At 45.9% G+C, this 17,457-nt stretch overlaps 2 protein-coding genes across 5 annotated transcripts; one reads left to right on the forward strand and one right to left on the reverse strand.

Annotated features, from left to right (window-relative positions):
- The first annotated feature begins 2,143 nt into the window (after positions 1 to 2,143).
- Positions 2,144 to 13,613, forward strand: LOC112283264 (uncharacterized). 4 transcript variants are annotated; one of them, XM_090251336.1, is made up of 17 exons: positions 2,144 to 2,248; positions 2,480 to 2,607; positions 3,545 to 3,670; positions 4,933 to 5,403; positions 5,652 to 5,973; positions 6,096 to 7,364; positions 7,589 to 10,446; positions 10,562 to 10,653; positions 10,786 to 10,891; positions 11,034 to 11,806; positions 11,923 to 11,959; positions 12,115 to 12,172; positions 12,279 to 12,385; positions 12,529 to 12,594; positions 12,720 to 12,834; positions 12,980 to 13,018; positions 13,164 to 13,613. In XM_090251336.1, the coding sequence occupies exons 5-17, from the start codon at positions 5,739 to 5,741 to the stop codon at positions 13,277 to 13,279; spliced, it is 5,871 nt and encodes a 1,956-aa protein (XP_090107462.1). In that variant the 5' UTR covers positions 2,144 to 2,248; positions 2,480 to 2,607; positions 3,545 to 3,670; positions 4,933 to 5,403; positions 5,652 to 5,738; the 3' UTR covers positions 13,280 to 13,613. The 4 variants fall into 4 exon arrangements, with proteins under 4 accessions (XP_090107462.1, XP_024377537.1, XP_073390557.1 ...); XM_024521769.3 differs by lacking the exon at positions 2,144 to 2,248 and having other exon boundaries at positions 2,268 to 2,607; positions 4,936 to 5,403; XM_073534456.2 differs by lacking the exon at positions 2,144 to 2,248 and having other exon boundaries at positions 2,268 to 2,607; positions 4,966 to 5,403.
- Positions 13,614 to 13,815: 202 nt separating this feature from the next.
- LOC112283265 (uncharacterized) lies at positions 13,816 to 17,201 on the reverse strand. The gene is made up of 8 exons (XM_024521777.3): positions 16,639 to 17,201; positions 16,017 to 16,202; positions 15,652 to 15,800; positions 15,226 to 15,477; positions 14,722 to 14,883; positions 14,540 to 14,604; positions 14,250 to 14,338; positions 13,816 to 13,976 (listed from the first exon to the last, which is right to left on the reverse strand). The coding sequence occupies exons 1-8, from the start codon at positions 16,967 to 16,969 to the stop codon at positions 13,903 to 13,905; spliced, it is 1,308 nt and encodes a 435-aa protein (XP_024377545.1). The 5' UTR covers positions 16,970 to 17,201; the 3' UTR covers positions 13,816 to 13,902.
- Positions 17,202 to 17,457: the final 256 nt, after the last annotated feature.

The raw sequence follows: 17,457 nt of genomic DNA on the forward strand, positions 1-17,457 counted from the left end.
AAAGCCAAGGGAATTGGATTGACCATCCTTTCATGATACTGTCTTTAGCTAATTTCAGAGGGAGACTTGCAATGAGCAGCTAATAACAATCATCCACACTCGTCTTCAATTGATGGCAAAACAAGTGATGGCTCCAAAATTTAACCCTGGATTCTGTGTAATATATAACCAATGAAAGTTTTAATTAGAAATAAGAGTTGACAAGAGCTAGAGTTGTTTAAAATTTACCCTGTGACTAACATAACCAAAATGCATGGCAATTTGACATCCAATCCCCAATAGGAGGAGGCTTGGAACAGAATTTCTTGTCAAACCAATTGGATGGTTTTTAATACTTTAAATTAAGAATATGCATTTGTTTTTTTAACATGCTTAATTCAATTCAATTATTGTTTCCTCATTTTCATGTCAGAAGAATCAAGCAAAGGTGGTAACTTCAAGTGATTTGTACAGGCCTGCCAGCTAGAGGAACAAACAATGCGTGTGTGTGCGGGGGGGGGGGGGATGGCAGATCAATGGACAATCTTGTTAGCAAAGCAAACTAGAATGATGCAATTTCAAGTGCATCATGTTCCCCACTTGTTCAGGCCCTGGAGAGCAACTGTGCATTGTGAAACAAGCCATCAGAAGCTGTAAGGATTTGCAGCGGATCTCTAGAGAGGGTAGTTGAGTATGGTAATGAGAACAGGGTATGGATCCTGGCCGGGGGAGGTTTGGGCTGAGAGCTTGGAGCTTGTCTCCCCTACATGGCTTCTTTGCAAAGCCTTGATAATGGCAACCCTACCTTACTTTCCAAGCATCCACCACAAAACATGACCCCTGTTTCATCATACCTTGGGTAGCCCACTATAATTGACTACCAAGTCCATCCACTGTTGATGAGGGTTCTGGGAACAAAATCATTACCACAGGCAGAATATATGAACCATTTATTATATACCCATACATCCATATTCCTCATTTTTAATTGAATATTTGCAATTTAAGAAAATCATTTGGTTAATAACAATCAGCAGAATCAAGGAGCATGCCATGTTGTCCATGGGGACCTTGTAGCCGTCCACCAGCAAGTCGGTAAACTTACGTGAATCGGGCGCCACGTCCTCTCAGGAGTTCCATTCAAACCTCGTAGATGTGGGGTTGGGCCTGATTGGAACTGCCTCTGACATTTCGCATCTTGAGGAAAGGTTCAACTGTATTCAGATGCTTGGTAATCCAAAGAAAAAGAGAAAGCTATGCCTTGCCAAGTAAAACACCGTTGGATTAATACAGAAAGGAAAAAGAGAATGGGAGAAAAAGAGAGAGAGCGAGGGAGAAGGTGAAGCCTGCGGAGAACCAGAACTAGTTGAGTGAATTTGTCATGGCTGGCCTTTTACACTTAAATTCAATCTGAAAGGTTGCTTTGGAGTGCATTTTTCCCTTTGGGACCAGGGGGATGGGATCAGTAACACCGCTGCTGTTGCTGCTGCAGTGCACATGTTGAGCTCGTTTCCTCGCCATGGTATTGTCGATGATGATGACAACGACGACTGTGCGGATGATCAGAGAGACTGGTTGCAGTGGCACAAGCAGGGAGCTACCACCAGGAAGTGAGGAACCGACTGACGTGACGGAGGCGGAGGAAACCCGGGCGTCGATCATTGGACGCGCACACGATTGGGGGGAAGGGAAGAAAACGAAGATTAATTAATTGATTGATCAGGATTATTTTTTTGGTGATGTACCGCATCGGTACTGTAGCGGGGAGGGGATCGATCCGGGTCCAGGTGCGGTGTAAATGGAGCCTGTCGTTCGCTTCTCCTTTTGAGAAATCTAGACCCAGAGGCGCTTCAGCTTGTGGGTTTTCTTTTTCTTTTTGCTTGATCCATTATTTGTTCGTTTGCCTGTATTATAATTATAATTATAAAATTTACTTTTTGGTTATTTTCTTCAACTGGGGGGGGGGGATGGGATGCTGCTGTGCTTGCTGGCGGAGAAGGACAGTCACGACAGACCTGCAGGGCAGTCACCATGATACCAGCGAAGGCACACGTCTGTACCTATTCTTGCCTCTTCACCCACTGTACCAGTACTCAAATGGTTTCATAACACTAGGCCTGAGAGTTCTCGTAATTTCCAGAGCGTTTTCCAGGACTTGGGGCTCGCCCGGATGCGCCTCAGGCAGACTCCCTTTTCCCCATCGCTGCCCGTCCCCTCACCCCCACCCCTCCCCGTTTGCTCAATTATCGCGGACCTTCCAATTCCTTCGGTATGTCTCTCCAGCGCCTTTGCCCCAAGTCCTCTGCAATTCGCCTTTCCCGAAGGCAGGGAGCGCAGGGAGGGATCATGATCCTCGCGTAGCACTAGCTAGCGCTCCTCCTCATCGTCTCTAGTGTAATCTAGACATTTGTTTGAAATATTGAGTCATGCGTTTCTGCTTTGATACTCCTCCCTTGCGCTCCATCCGGTTTGACTATTTACGGGGTTTTTAAATGCACAGGCCGCTTCCATTCAGTTTAGGAGAAGTCCCTTCCTTCGCACAGTTCCCATAGAGTGGCAGACATGAACCTGGTTGTAGGTTTAGAGCAGCTCCAAGACTGTGCTAGAGCTTGTTTTGGGAGCTGAGAGGTAAGGATTGAATTTTCTCATCTTTTCTGCTGTTACGTTGTGGCTGTCTCGCGTCTGTCCTGGAACCAATCTCAACCGGGTGCAAAACGGGTCCTCTGGGAGTTCCAAGGTACATGCACAGGAAGACAAGGTGGTTCTTGACAAATCGTTGATTCCTCCGAACCAAAACAAAAAGCGTTGATATTGTCTGACTTGAAAATGATTCAGAAGACATTCATGTTAAGGTAGTTGATAAAAATTTCTTTCTAGTTCCACCGGTTTGTATCGGACTGAATAACAAGAATGATAGCTTTCACGAGCACTGGCAACAAGTAGCGCTGGGGAGCTTCAGTTAAGCCAAACGTATCCACAGCCTCACACCTTGTTCTGTTGACTAAGTCCGCCGGGGTAGGTTTCTCAGGGGATTTTCTTCCATGCGAGCTGCTCAGAGGAAGTAGCGGTCGTTGATATAGCACAAAGTGCTCATTCAGGAGGAGAAACTGGATCTAGTGCCAGACTGAAGGAAAATGAATATTTCTGGAAGTAAGAACAGGCTACGAACCTGAGTATGATAGTGGTGTCAAGGCTGTGAAATTGCTATTGATCACTCACAGTGGATCGTTGACCAAAGCAACCAAAGGAGGAGTTGGTAGTGAAAATGTCTGCTCAGAGATGCTGTACAAAACCCTGACAAATGAGGGATTACGGGGATTGCTCTAGGATAGTGCTTGTAACTATCGGTGTTGCAACCAATTAATATCCTTTAAGCTGATGCGATGGTTAGAAGAGGCTGGTGGGGACATTTCTAGATAACTCGAGGATTACTCTGCAGCAATCGCTCTATTACCACTTCAAGGAAGCTATGTAGAACTCACAAGATAGCTCAAGTTGGGATATCAGATGTTTCTTAAGGCGACCCCATTTGACCTTGAGTGTTCATTGTCTTCGTGGTAAGCAGGTCCAACGTCTGACCGGTGTCTGGAGGGAGTTCCTAGACAAAAACCTGCGTCACTTCCACCAAGTATCAGATTCCGGAGCCCTCGTGCACCCAGACTCAGGCGTAACAGCTTAGGTTGTGTGGCAGGTTAGTCTTCAATTACTGGTACAGCAGTTCACATGTTACACGACGGTTTTCTGAGTAGGGTATTAGAAGCTCTCATGTTGATTCGGACAGCAAGTTTTCGGAGCTCGCAGCGGAACTACTGCTTTCATTCCAGGTTGCGCCAGCAGCAATATGCTCCCGATTTTGAACAGAGAGAGTAATAGCGGCCTCTTTCGTACGGCTAGACATATCCGTCTAGATTAAAGCCGGAGATATTAAGGACGCCTCAATCTTTTTATCTTGTGCTTGAGCAGCTTGAAGGTATCTAGAGCATGCTCCGAATCAGTTATTTTGCAATGTTGGGATTTGACGCTGTTAACTTTCCCTCAAATATCAGTTTCATTCCTTTGATGGATACTCCCGCGCCACAGTTAACAATTGGGTCAAGTCCACAGGGTTCACGGAAGTCGCCAGGGTTCACTGCGACGATCGCGAAGTAGGTGTTTTAACAAAAAGCCAGGCTCGTTGGTTTTAGAACCAGTACTAATGCAGTGCTGGTGGTTTCCGCATCGGGGATTTGGTTTAGATGTTGTTTCATTATCAGAATAGATCCAACTTAGAGGAGCACGCGCGAAGAAGCTCTTAATCTGCCGTTCGAAACCCCATTTTTCCTCAATGAGCTGTGTCGGCGTAGTCTCCTAGTCTCTAGATCTGACAGATCTGCAATCTCGTGAATGAAGGTAACTACTTAAGAAGCTATTATGTGTTGTCCCTCAGTGGATCATCAATCAAGTCGTACGATGCAAGCAAGAACCTGGCTGCATAGTTACTAGGGCCTGGTAGACATGCGGATGACAACACCACGGTGGCGGTTGAACCACTGAACTTATGAGGGAGCCAGTACTGCCATACAATGTGAGTGTGGTTATGAGTGGACTCCTAACCTTGAGACGTGAACGTGTTCCACCAGTGTTTGGTGTTCTAATAGCTTGTGAAGCTTCAATCTCAATGTGTTGTAGATGGTGCCCAAATCATCGACTCATTGAGCCTGCATTACAAAACAAGTCCATTGCTCACTCACTACAGTCCTAACAGAGCCTTCTTAACAATTAAATTTAACCAAGTAGAACTCTTGAGAACGCATGCGAAAGCATCAATATAATATATCGAAGTTTTGCTGATCGAAACCTACCGCCCACTTATTAGTACCGGTACTGTGTTAGGGATAGGTTATTTATCATTTTTAAGCTATCAAGCACGACGAAGTCCTAGTAACTGATTATTTGGTATTTGCTTAATTACAGCAGTTTCAGTGGGTGACCATCTAGGACCTTCAGCAAAGGACATCGATATGGAAGCGGGATGCTGAAGCGCAGTAATACTTGGCGATCCACGAATCTAGACAATGAGATAATTGAAGGAATGCAGGACATCTTGCAATCGACGAAGCATGGCGGTGAACACGTTGACCACATTGTATTGCAGAGTGAGGCCGTACTAAAGGACGCCAACAGAGAAGGTCAAGACAATCGCAACCAGAACAGGAGATCATGTCTCAAAATAAATTAGGTTTGTAGATCCGCGCAAACTACCAAAGGAGAACAGACAGCATTGCTACCCGAATGTTACGCGCAAGTCAGAAAGTTAATGACATGTTACAGCTTATCGATTGGGGGAAAGGGACTGGAAATGAGGAGGAATGCTGTTAAATTGAGAATTGGTTTCCCTATATCGCAGACAGAATTTCTGTCACTTCATCGAGCAACGAGCTCCAGGTACTTCAGACTGTGTCATGTTAATGCCGAATCATCTATTTAGTTATCTCACTATTACGGCTGAGTGCTTGCTTGGTGCTCATTGCGTACTTTGTTATCAACATCTCGATTCACAGTCGATTATCCGGAAACAAAAGCTGAAACTCCATTTGTTTTTCAGCCAATTTTTGAAGAAGGATCTGTAGTGGTTCCGTATGTGCAAAGGTCATCAAGGGTGGTTGCGTGATCTGTGGATGTGGTTGTAGCAGATGAGACGACATGCATTGGTATAACAGTCTTCAACTCTCGCTTGAGGATGCAGTAATAAGTTGATTGATCAATCAACGAGGATCACTATGACGCAGACTTTCGCCTTCCAGGAACCCGTCTGCGAGCTTGGTCAGGGGGTGTTTCCTGGTCCCAACATGATGCCATCTTGGAAGCATCCGAACGCAACCTTCAACCTCTTGCCTAATGATCATGCGGGCCACAAACGTAGACGTAGCTTCAGTGCTATGCCCCCCGTTGCTCAGGATCTTCACATGTATGACGCTGACGACTTGCAAGAGCCCAACAGAAGACTCTCCAACGGTATCAGCTCACATTTTCGTAACAGGATTCGTCTACTGGATTTAGATTTTTGTTCATGGACTCCAATATTGTCCTTCATGTTTTACAGAATTCAATGTAACTACCTATTTAATCTATTGCAGATTCGTTGGAGCAGTGTCCCCCGGTTCCCAATTTTTGCGTTGGCCTCGACGCAGCAGCGTCTCAATTAGGCTTCCAAAACGTCGACCATCGAGGGGATATCAGTTTCTACTCAAGAGCACTAGACAATAGTTGCAATTCTTTGCGAAGACCACCACGGATAGAATCAACCCATTGCAATGGAGCTGGGACGTATTTTATGAACAGAATCAGCTCAACCACGTCGTCATGCATGAATGACTTCCAAGCCTTTGACCATGCTAATAGGCAATCTGGCCAGACATTTAACCATTGTCCCAGACCCATGGATGTTAAATCTGCCGCCGCAGTCGCGGCACAGGCGTTGGCTAATTTCCAAGCTGGAATCTCCACCCCGGATAGAGGATTTTTGAACCAACGCAATGGGCTCAAGGTTGCCAATGGGTACACGCCAGGGGGGAACCTCAGCTCCTCCGGCTCTTTTTTTGCCTATCCAAGTACAGGGGCTCCCATTACTAAATCAACTGGAAATGTGGTTCACAACCTCGCCGGAGTGTGCAACCAGAATGTGATCCATGATTCAACTTTTGGCTTAGAAAATGCTCACCTCAACGGCAACATTCATTTGAGAGCGGGGGATAGTGGTCACTTCAATTGGCAGAATTTCAATTCCCACACCGCATTTCTAAGCAACGGAATCAACGGTGCGACAAACGTACTTAATTCAACACTGGAAGTGGCTGATCATAGGTTGGTGAGGCCACAGAGTCCTAGCACTCCGCGAGTTGATGTTGGATTGACAGAATCGCAGCAGGGTTATTTGCAGGAAATGCACAGACTCAAAGAAATAGCAGATGAACCAGATTCACCTCGCCAGAACTCTCGTGGACGCAGGTTGCAGTACTCTGCGCCATTGGAGCAACCTTCAAGAAATCCTTTTCAAGATTTTGAGGCTCTATACATGTATCACAAAAGTGATCATCCTGTTGAAATGACAACGACAAATGCTGCAACTGCATGTGTTACTGCGTCTGAAACCACCGGGCGTACTCAGCAAGGGGAAACGTTTTGTCAACCTTCTGGGCCTCCTCCTACAGTGGCCCCTGGGGACGACACTGGAGACAAAGAGTCAAGCAACCATAGATTTGACTTGAACGTGGTTCCGGGGTACATCGACGCCACACCGAAGCCCCGGAAAAAATTCCATCCTCGCGTTGCCAAGGACAAACGGACCTACAAACGCCGTATGGATGCGAAGAAAAACTCTGGAGCACCAGTTGTCGATGGAATCAGTATGTTGCTGATTCTTCGGAATCAATCAAATTCTTGTATAAACGCAGTAGGATAAATTTACTGCAAATTTACCACGCCGAACCATGAGTGATGTGGTTTTCTTTTTGTTATTAATTACATTTTCCTAGAAATAAAATTTGCAATCAATTGCTCTTTATTGAATGGCAAATTAGATACATTAACGAATGGTCTTTGAGAGCTAGTGTTGTCGTAATGGGTGCAGACGTGGATTTACCAGCCAAAAATTCTGCGAGGAGAGCAAATCAGACGTCGCAACATGATTCCAACCATGGGGACGGCAGGGAGTCAAGCTTCGCAGAGGTCATGGATATTGAGGTTGAAGACATTGGCGTTGTGCCCAAAAGCAAGCCCGTCAGTGTGCAGCACGACACCGCCGTGTGCGATTGTGAGGCGTTTATCAAATTGAGGCTAGAACGGAGAGCTGTGGGTCAGAACACAAGACTTAATGATATCGAAGACTGTGCAATGGGTCGGAGATATTCGGAGAATGTTTTCAATAATGCGCAAAGTCCAATTTCGCCACCGGAGCGCCAGGGTCGAGGCTCATGGGAATCACGCGAAAAGCGTATTGACACACCAGATGGACACGATGTAGGAGGATCTCATGAGTCCCCAGATTCTGACCCCAGATCATCGCCATCAGTACGCCGAAACTTGTTTGCCGCCTCGCAAGCTCAAGCACCAGCTTCTGGAGCCGAAGGAACGTGGCCGGATCAAAGAATTGGGAGTAGCACTCGAGATTTGAAGGGATGTTTTGATGCCAATCAGTCCTCCGCGTTGGCAAGTTCTCCTGAAGAAGCTGTAAGAGCTGTAATTCACCACCCGGCAGGAACAAGAACGCCGCTAAGCTCATCTCTAAAGCAGTTTAATCAGTCCGGAACACACTTGGATATATACGACTATGGCCAAACAAATCCATATCACTTGCAGGACATGGTGGCACAGCATCGAGACTCCGTGTTGGCCATGGACCAACGCAATTTGATCTACCAGGAGCTGCATTCGAACATGGCCCTGCGTAACCACGCCAGAGAGTCTGGTACCATTGTTCCGGCATATAATTCTGGACGCGTCGAGTGGAACCCTTGGTTTGGTTCATTCAACTCGATCCGTCCAGCCGTGCCAAACACGACTAGCAGTTCCTTCATGAGCCGGCTGTGTCCTCGCGGGATTTTGTCCCCGCGAAATGTCACCTTTCGAACGATGAACCAGATTCAGCGAGTGGTATACTTAAAATTCATCCTTAGGTCAAACAACCAGCTGGAGATGTCGCCGAAGATGTTGCTGCATCATGTACTTGAGCATCTGCCCGAGAGTGAGAAGGAAGAGTTTAAATCTCTCTGGGACGTCATCTTGACGCCGGTGGCGGACGAGCAAATGCGACAACTGGCAGAGCACGCGAAAATGGAAATCGCGATGCCAACGAGCGGGCAAAACCATGCATCGGAGAAGCATCACCGCAAGCCAGAGAAGGCGAAAAAACCTTCAAAACGTCAGCTCCAAATGCAGCAATCGAAAGCCATGACACTGTGGCCGGACTTGATGCACGATCAGACATTGAGCAATTCTAAAGCCCTGAAGGAGAAAACGAGATCAAAAGCCACAAGTTCTGATAGCCAGGAGCAGCAGAATAGCAGTGAAAACGAAGAGCTCGAGATGGTTCCATATGAAAACAAATCCGTGGTGCCATACGAAGGCCCCTTCCAGCCGCTTCGGAAAAGAAAACCGAGGCCTAAGGTTGTGTTGGACAACGACACTGTGCGCGAGTGGAAGCTCTTGATGGGGAAGCCTAATGGCACCGCAGAGTCCGTTGATAAAGACTCCGAGAAAGATCTCAAGTGGGAAGAAGAACGCCGCAAAATGAAAGCGCAAGCGCAAGTTTTTATCGAACGCATGCATGTCGTGCAAGGGGACCGCAGCTTCTCGTGCTGGAAGGGCTCGGTGGTGGACTCCGTTGTCGGCGCTTTTCTCACACAAAATGTAAACGACGTGCTATCAAGCTCGGCGTTCATCTCCATGAGATCACGCTTCCCTGGTCGCGGTTTCCGGAGAAATGATCATTCGCAAACGTCAACAACAGCTGCTGCTGCTCCAGAGGATACTGTTGCTCAATCCTTTGACAGTGAGCTTGCGAAAAATTTACCACTAGAACCATCAGCATCGGCAACGTCGATTACAATGACTCACCAAGATCCTCAAATTATTGAACCTCAGAGCAGCGCAAGCCTTCAAGATGGGTCCTTCTCAATCACGCCATCGTCACCCACAAGAGATGTAGGCCATTCCTATGAATGCCCACCGAATCTACTTGAATCGCAGGAGAGCCACAATGTAGAAAGCAACGGAGCTCAGTCCACGCAGGAAGTGTTCAACTCACCAACACCGCAAATTACCTACTCGGAACATAGCCACACAGCTAGCGCAAAGATATCAAGCAATTCCACGGTTGAGACCACGGAGCTCGAGTCTGGCTTACAGTCGCCTCCTCAAGAGCTGGCACCGAGCAATTCGTCCGAATTGAGCAGTGATGGCGCACACAATGCACCATCCAAGGACCCCTCGGAGCTACTTGATATGAATCCCGACGCAACCACCGAGGGCAGCGAGCTTGTGGACGCAACCAACCCTTCCCACGGGAAATACAACCCTAAGACGGGCCTGACGGGCCTGGAACGGGCCAAGATCGAGGAGAGGCAAGTGAGCGCGAGAAAGTCCTTCGATTTCTCGCATCTGGAAGAAGAGTTCAGGCCGCGCCAGCGACCCACAGGGCTACCAAGGACTGAACAAACAGAGGATGGGGTTGACTGGGAGGCGGTCCGGCGCGCAGATGTGGCTGAAGTGGCGGACGTGATCAAGGAGCGTGGGCTGAATTGGATCCTGGCCGGTAGAATCAAGGCGTTCCTCGAGCGGCTTCATCTGGATTACGGCGCCCTGGACCTGGAATGGCTGCGCTCCATGTCCACCGATCAGACCAAGGAGTTCCTGCTCAGCATCCGCGGCTTGGGTCTCAAATCTGTCGAATGCATCCGCCTTCTCACGCTTCATCACCTTGCTTTTCCCGTGAGTGCTGCAAATCCAGTGAAACATTACAGCAGCATTCCACTGACCCCTGTGTAAAAGAGATGGTGTCTAACCGGATGATTAAAAGGATGAAGATTGTGGCGATGCTGTGCAGGTGGATACAAATGTGGGCCGTATTTGCGTGAGGTTGGGATGGGTGCCGTTGGAGCCGCTTCCTGAAGAGCTTCAACTCCATCTTCTGGAATTGTAAGTGGAAATTGCTCTCTCGTAACATGCATTCAAGTTGCCAAAGGTCGCGTCTAGATTCTAAGGTTGCTGCGTTTTGAGCTTACGTTTGTAAGTAAAATCATCAACTCTAGGGGTTGTGATTTTGTACAGGTACCCAGTTCAAGCAACAATCCAAAAGTACCTGTGGCCTCGTCTGTGCAAGCTGGATCATCAGACACTCTACGAGCTTCACTATCAGATGATCTCATTTGGAAAGGTGAGTGGCGAAATCGTCCTGATGCATTCGTCATTCCAGCGCACCCATCCGCGGTGCTCTAAATGCTCGAATCAGTATCATCACTTTGAGCTTAGTGTTTGTAAGATTAATCAAGTATGAGGGGTGAATTGATGGATGGCAGGTATTTTGCACCAAGAGCAAGCCGAATTGCAATGCCTGCCCCATGCGACCCGAGTGCAAGCACTTCGCCAGCGCCGTCTCCAGTGCCAAGCTTGCGCTTCCAGCTCCAGAGAGACCCCACGATCGCCCTACTCTGGCACTTCCGCCGGGTACCATCTCTTCTTCGGGCGAGGATTACCTTCGGCCGCCCCGGACGGTGTCGCAGTACTGCCAGCCCTTTGTGGAGGAGCCCATGACGCCGGAATCTGAAGCCAATGTCGAGGATTTGGACGACATCGAGGACTATCCCTTCTCCGTGGAAGAAGTCGAGGAGGACGCCGTCATGAATTTGTGTATACAAGAATCGCGCAAAGAATCATGCTGCAGCAAGGGACAAGCTTGTCAAAATCCATCTACTAAAGAGGAGAAATCAACCGATCCGAGTTGTTGCAGTCCTTTGACTGTAATGTCCGAATCGAAGCCTGTACAGAAGATTACATTAGAAGAACGGGAGAGCCTTTCGGCAAACTCGAACGTCCATCAACAGCTTGGGAATGAGACTTGTCCAAATTCAGGGCAAGATACAAGTCTGAAACCCGTAATTGAAGTCGTAGAGAAGGAGACGAATCTAGATCAGGAGAGTCCCAGCACAGTGACGGAGCAGTCGATGAGCGGTGATGCAAATCCCAACGGCAGCTCAGGTTCGCAAGAGATGGTGTTGGTGCCTCTTGAAGCTGCGTCTATCCCTGTCCCCAAGCTGAAGAATGTTGGCCGACTTCGAACTGTGCATTATGTGTAAGAAAGCTTATCCTTGGATCGGTCTTGCAATCACTCCATAAACTAATATCTAAATCTATGTTTGAAATAGACAAATCAGTTTGATAAATTATATGAACCGATGGTATTTGCAGGTATGAGCTTCCTGACAATCATCCTCTACTAGATGGGGTACGTAGTCTGCACCAAACTATGTGTATTGAACATCGTTTTCGCAAATTAAATGTGAAGTAAGTTTTGTTCTGTCTAGTTTAGAATGTGGAAGATTTCGCGACCTTAGCTTCCGCCTGACTCTCCGGCTTTTGTTCGCTGTTAATTTGAAACAGTTGGATTCCAGAGAACCTGACGACCCTTGTACCTACTTGCTCGCAATCTGGAGCCCAGGTATACATAGATGCCTTCTTCAACTTGCATCTTAAGTCTAGATGTTCGAACAAGAGAACAGTCACGCGCTTGGTGCTCATTGTTGCTTATTTGGAGTTGAGTGTAGGCAAGGTGCCAGAGTCAATCCCAAACATCAATGACAATGCGAATGAAGAGAACCCTTTCGCATCTTCCGGGTCCGAGGGGGACGAGAGCATCAAGGCAACTCTTCTGGTGAGAAAAGGAATTTTTCTATGCCTATATTACCTTCAAAACTTCGATGGTGATCGTTTTGTGATGCATCCTAACGATTTTAAGTGGATTAAGCCATCCTGCTTCATCACTTACCACAAATGAATACTTCGAATGGTTGGCAGGTGCCGTGCAGAACAGCTATGCAAGGCAGCTTCCCCTTGAACGGAACCTACTTTCAAGTCAATGAGGTACCAGATTCATTGCCCAATCCATGGATTTTTACAAAATTCCGTGGCAAAGTGTTGATGTGTTAGAAACTAGATGAACTATAATGAGATACTGATACTTGTGATATGGTTTTGGTATTCAATAGGTATTTGCAGACCACGCAAGTAGTCTACAGCCCATTCTGGTTCCACGGACATTGCTGTGGAATCTGCGGCGCCGATTTGTATTCTTTGGCACATCTGTAACAAGCATTTTTCGAGGTGAAATATACTATTACAGCATGCACTATCGGTTGTCCCTTCTGTTGCTTTTAGGTTCTGGGATTTTCATCTTTCTTCCAGTACATTGGCTTAACAATTTCTATGTTACTTAATTGACCAATCTGGCCGTTTGTTTCATCAACAGGCATGACTGCGGAGGAAATACAAGCGTGCTTCTGGAGAGGTATCTCTCACCTTTATAGCATCCACTTTCGATTAAGAATTTCTTGTTATTGATAGGATTGGTTTCCAGTGACTACGAGCAGCGTAAAATGCTGGCGTGGTATGTTACTTAGGATTGATTTGATTGAATGGATTGGAATGGGCAGGATACGTCTGTGTGCGAGGATTTGACCGAACAACGAGGGCCCCAAAGCCATTGGTAGGAAGGCTTCATCTCCAAGCTGGCAAGTCTTCTGGTAAAGGAACAAACATGGAAGCTTAAAGATCTGACGCACACGTTACCATGGCAGGAATTTTTTCGTGATGGTAGGTACAGTAGAGCAGAAAATTCAGCTTGGATCTGTTGCAGCAATTCCGGAGTCAGAATTGCTGCTGTACATGGACACATATGTAGTCCATCAAACGTCCTCCATTCTTGTGTAGATAGAGCTGAGCCTTCAGAGCATTTCTGAATAATTGTGTTGAGTTCTAGATTTAGTGACCCGATTGGGGAACATAAAATGACACCGTGTAAACCCCCATACTTCGATGAGGCAAACATGGGTTTCTGTGTCCATTCTTCCATCTTCAATCCAAGGAACTTGCAATTTGACATACCTCACATCTAGGTTTGAGCATTACTTACCTCCTTATTTCTTACATACTACATGTTTATATTGCTGTGAGGATGCCCTCATTACATAAACTTAACAGACCCGCCAAAAAAGAATCCATGAAAATAAATGCCCACACACGGACCGCCTTAGCAGTAAAACTTTTGCCTACACAGCATAATGACGAATAAACAGAAAACAAATATAGATATCTAGTTTGTCATCTTAAATTAACTGAGTACCGTATGTTACAAGTACAGGTAGATTGAACCAAAATGAACTTGCAGAGATATCATCTGACTTGACCAACAATAAGATGTTCGCCATCTTCTTTTACTACGTCTACTAGGTAAGGAGCCCCTGTCCCTGTATAAAGCAGATCAAATATAATACTCAGAGACGGATTTAGCACTTTACGAATAAACATGAGTTGTGAACATAAGTAACCATGAAAGATTTGATTTTCACAAAAAATGGAAGATGCCAACACTTCACAGAGAAGAGACTACGATAAGAGCCTCAAAAGACAATCAAAAGTCCTGGCCATCCATGAGATAATGTCGAATTTTCCTTGTCACTATAAGAGCCTTGAAGCTTCCAATCAGCAATATAACTTTAAGGATAGGACTGATTAAGTACCAGGGGGCAACAAATGATTGTAAAAGAAATCAAGGCTCGCTCTGCTGTTGATATCCTTTGCGTGATGCACATCCAGCTTATCCTTCATTCTGCAGCCAACAGAGTTGAAAAAGATAATAGAGTTGTTAACTGGAAAATAATCCGAAGATCCAGCATGCATACTTAAAAGTTTATCTAGAATAACAAATGTGAAGCACATGCTGCTCGATAACTGCATCAGTACTGGAACTCATTCTAACACAAACAATTAACTATATCCTCCAGCAAAGTGGTGTAAGTTGGAAGCGTACACAGCTCTCTTGGAGGCCCGCTTAAATAGCAATGGAAAGTCGGATTGATCCATGTGCGACGTGCCCTGTACAAAATGTTACAAATATTGATGAAATAACTGGTGTTTTCCAGCAGTGCTAACCAATCTGTCATACTCTATCATGGAGTCTCACTCTTCAGCCAAAGTTAATCAGGCGCTCACTTTCATAGTTAGTAGTTCTGTAACCACTGAATCCCCTTCTCCACATGCTTGAGCTCGTGCATTCAGAAACTTCTTTCGACAGTCTTTCAATGATTCCCAGTTGAAATTCTCCGTATTTAAAAGTAGAACAGGAATATTGCCAGCCACTCTGTCATAAGCATCCTGCACACATAATCATTGTTCAGTGCTACCTATTCACCATGTTAAGAAACTACCCGATCAAATCACCAGACACTACAATCATATTGACACCACAATTAACAATAAACGCCACAACCAAAGATCACATCATCTTGAATGAATGAACGAAATTACACAATAATTTGAAACTACACATACTAAAACCACAACATGAAAGAGTCTACCAGAATTCTGCATTAAAACGTGCAATAAAGAAGGAGGAATATTATAAAATATAAAAATAAAATAAAAATGCTGCATACATGCTCGCACGCTCAAACTGGTAAAAATGGCGAAATCATAGTTGTGGTGTTCGAAGCATGCCTGCTCAAGGGGATTCCACCATACATCTTCTGCAACACAGCATTTGAACCTTTTGTCCAAACCACACACAGAAATAGTTGTAGCTCCCCCAAAAGAGTGCCCATGCATTCCTAAATAATTCAGATTGAGTCGTCCTTGTAGAAATTTCACATCCATGCTTGTCCTTCCTTTGATTGCATTACTATCCTGAGAAAGCAATCCTTGATCCAAAGCTTCGAGCACATCTACAGCTTTCTGGATCTCCGTAACCCTCTGCAGAATACAAATCACAAAGTTACTTCTTATGCAATTATAGTCGAGTTAATTTTAAATCGAACGTCCAAATCCATCTGTGTTCATACAACCAGCAAAAATTCTAGTTTTCGCTGCAAAGGAAAGACAGCATTATCACTAACCCAAAAAGCTAGCGCAAGTTCTTCGGCGTACCTGTCGCAATTGATCTGAACGGAAGCTCATGGGTACATCATCAAATTCCATCTCAGAACGAGCATGCTCCAGCCATGTACTCTTGCCCTTGTGATCGTGGTACTGAGCAATAATCCCTGATCCATCTAAATGCTCCACCGCTACAACAACTGCCATTAAAAACACTACTCTTTTACTCTCTTTCTTAAAAGAAATTCACAAAGCTGAAAATATCCCTATAATGAGTATCATAACCAAAACATTACTTCAGGTAAACACATTTCTGCTCGAAACATAATCTGAAAACAGTATCACGTCCACGCTGACACAGCTCAATGGTGATAGAAATGTGTAGTAAAGGGTTTGCGAGATGGAAAGAACGTAACTGTATCCATGAGATGCAAGATCGATACAAGTAGCAGTGTACGTCGTTCGGCAGGACCTCATGCCATGAGAGAAGACGATAACGGGTAGGCGGTCATCCTTGTTAAAGTCACTCTCAGGAATCAGTAAAGGTTGCTTCACTGATGCTTGCGTAAGTAGGAACGGAAAGAGGAAGGGGTATATTAAATCTGACATTATCATCAAAGAATCAGTAATTCATGCACATGGTTGGCAGCGTTCACTATTTCCTGTATAACTTCCGAGTACACACTGTTCAACGAATAGAATCAAATTGCGATTACGCGATCAGAAATGTCTGGAAACGAATAACAATCATGACCCATATGAAAGAAAAAACGGATGCACCACATTGTCCTGAGATTCTTCACACAAGTGAACATTGAAAGTGTAAATGTGAATCCTGTCAACGAGTAATACTAAATCTTGGCAATCGAAGCACACTATTAGGTTAGGAACCCAGCATATGATATATTCAGGGCAGCTCAACGATGCAACAGCGATTTCAATTGCAAGAGAATATTTCAAAAGAATCGAAGCACAAGAACGAGGAAGATAAAACTCTTGATATTACAACAAATAACAAAAGGATCCAAGAAGACATACACGAAAGTCCCCAGACAAGACCGCGACGAAGCTGGGTGGACGGCGGCACAGATTTGCAGAGGAACCCCCTCAAGTAATTGACCTCAGGGATCCAACTGCGGTCCTTGACGTCCCGAACAGACCACGAACTATTGGACGATGTCGGATAAAATATTCGCATGGGTGGCGCTCCTTGCAGACCAGCCTCAGCTGGCGAAACCTCATTACGAGCTGCACAATTCTCCTGGCCCACCTCAGAGATTGATCCTGGGTGGGAGTTCTCACGCGTCCTCCGAAGCTCAAATTCCACAAACGACACCGCAAATGGCCCCAGCGGCTTCGGCAGCCCCATCTTCACAATTTCTGTCTAAAACACTTGCACTGTAAAATCGTACAATGCTCAATAACACCCAGTTCCCCCACCCCCCCGACCTGTAGCTCACGACATCGGGTCTCTTCAACAACGCCTGTGAGGTCTCGCAGGATCTGTCCTCACACGTCAATGGAGGCTCAAATAGGCTTCAATCAACAAAGGCGAGTTCAATGTCTTCGAGTTTGTTGGAATGACAGCTGAGAGCATAGCAATCGACAACATTGCAAGCTCCCCCCTGGAGCTTTGGTTACATGGGAACGAGGGGGATGAATCATCCTCGTGAATGGAGATCACGCGTTGCATGTGGTGCAGCGCTTGGCGAGGCTTTCACTGACCACACCGGCGTGGAAGGGCGTGTCCTCCTCATCCTTTCCTTGGAATTTGTATTCGCACTGTGCCGTTGAATGTCCCACAAGCAAGAGGGGATGGGATTTTCTCGCGTCGCTCCGGTCACGGTGTAAGGATTA

The sequence above is a fragment of the Physcomitrium patens genome, chromosome 6 (assembly GCF_059467195.1).
Source record: "Physcomitrium patens ecotype Gransden chromosome 6, ASM5946719v1, whole genome shotgun sequence".
NCBI classification, from domain to species: Eukaryota; Viridiplantae; Streptophyta; class Bryopsida; order Funariales; family Funariaceae; genus Physcomitrium; species Physcomitrium patens.

What these genes read in the sequence shown, in the direction of transcription:
- LOC112283264 (XM_090251336.1), top strand. Translation starts at nt 5,739, where the DNA reads ATGACGCAGACTTTCGCCTTCCAGGAACCCGTCTGCGAGCTTGGTCAG. An exon ending in ATCATCCTCTACTAGATGGG is followed by an intron (nt 11,960 to 12,114) that starts GTACGTAGTCTG and finishes AATTTGAAACAG; the next exon opens with TTGGATTCCAGAGAACCTGA. An exon ending in ACAAGCGTGCTTCTGGAGAG is followed by an intron (nt 13,019 to 13,163) that starts GTATCTCTCACC and finishes TGGAATGGGCAG; the next exon opens with GATACGTCTGTGTGCGAGGA.
- LOC112283265 (XM_024521777.3), bottom strand. Translation starts at nt 16,969, where the DNA reads ATGGGGCTGCCGAAGCCGCTGGGGCCATTTGCGGTGTCGTTTGTGGAA. An exon ending in GTTCAGATCAATTGCGACAG is followed by an intron (nt 15,478 to 15,651) that starts GTACGCCGAAGA and finishes TGTATTCTGCAG; the next exon opens with AGGGTTACGGAGATCCAGAA. An exon ending in GGTGGAATCCCCTTGAGCAG is followed by an intron (nt 14,884 to 15,225) that starts GCATGCTTCGAA and finishes TTATGTGTGCAG; the next exon opens with GATGCTTATGACAGAGTGGC.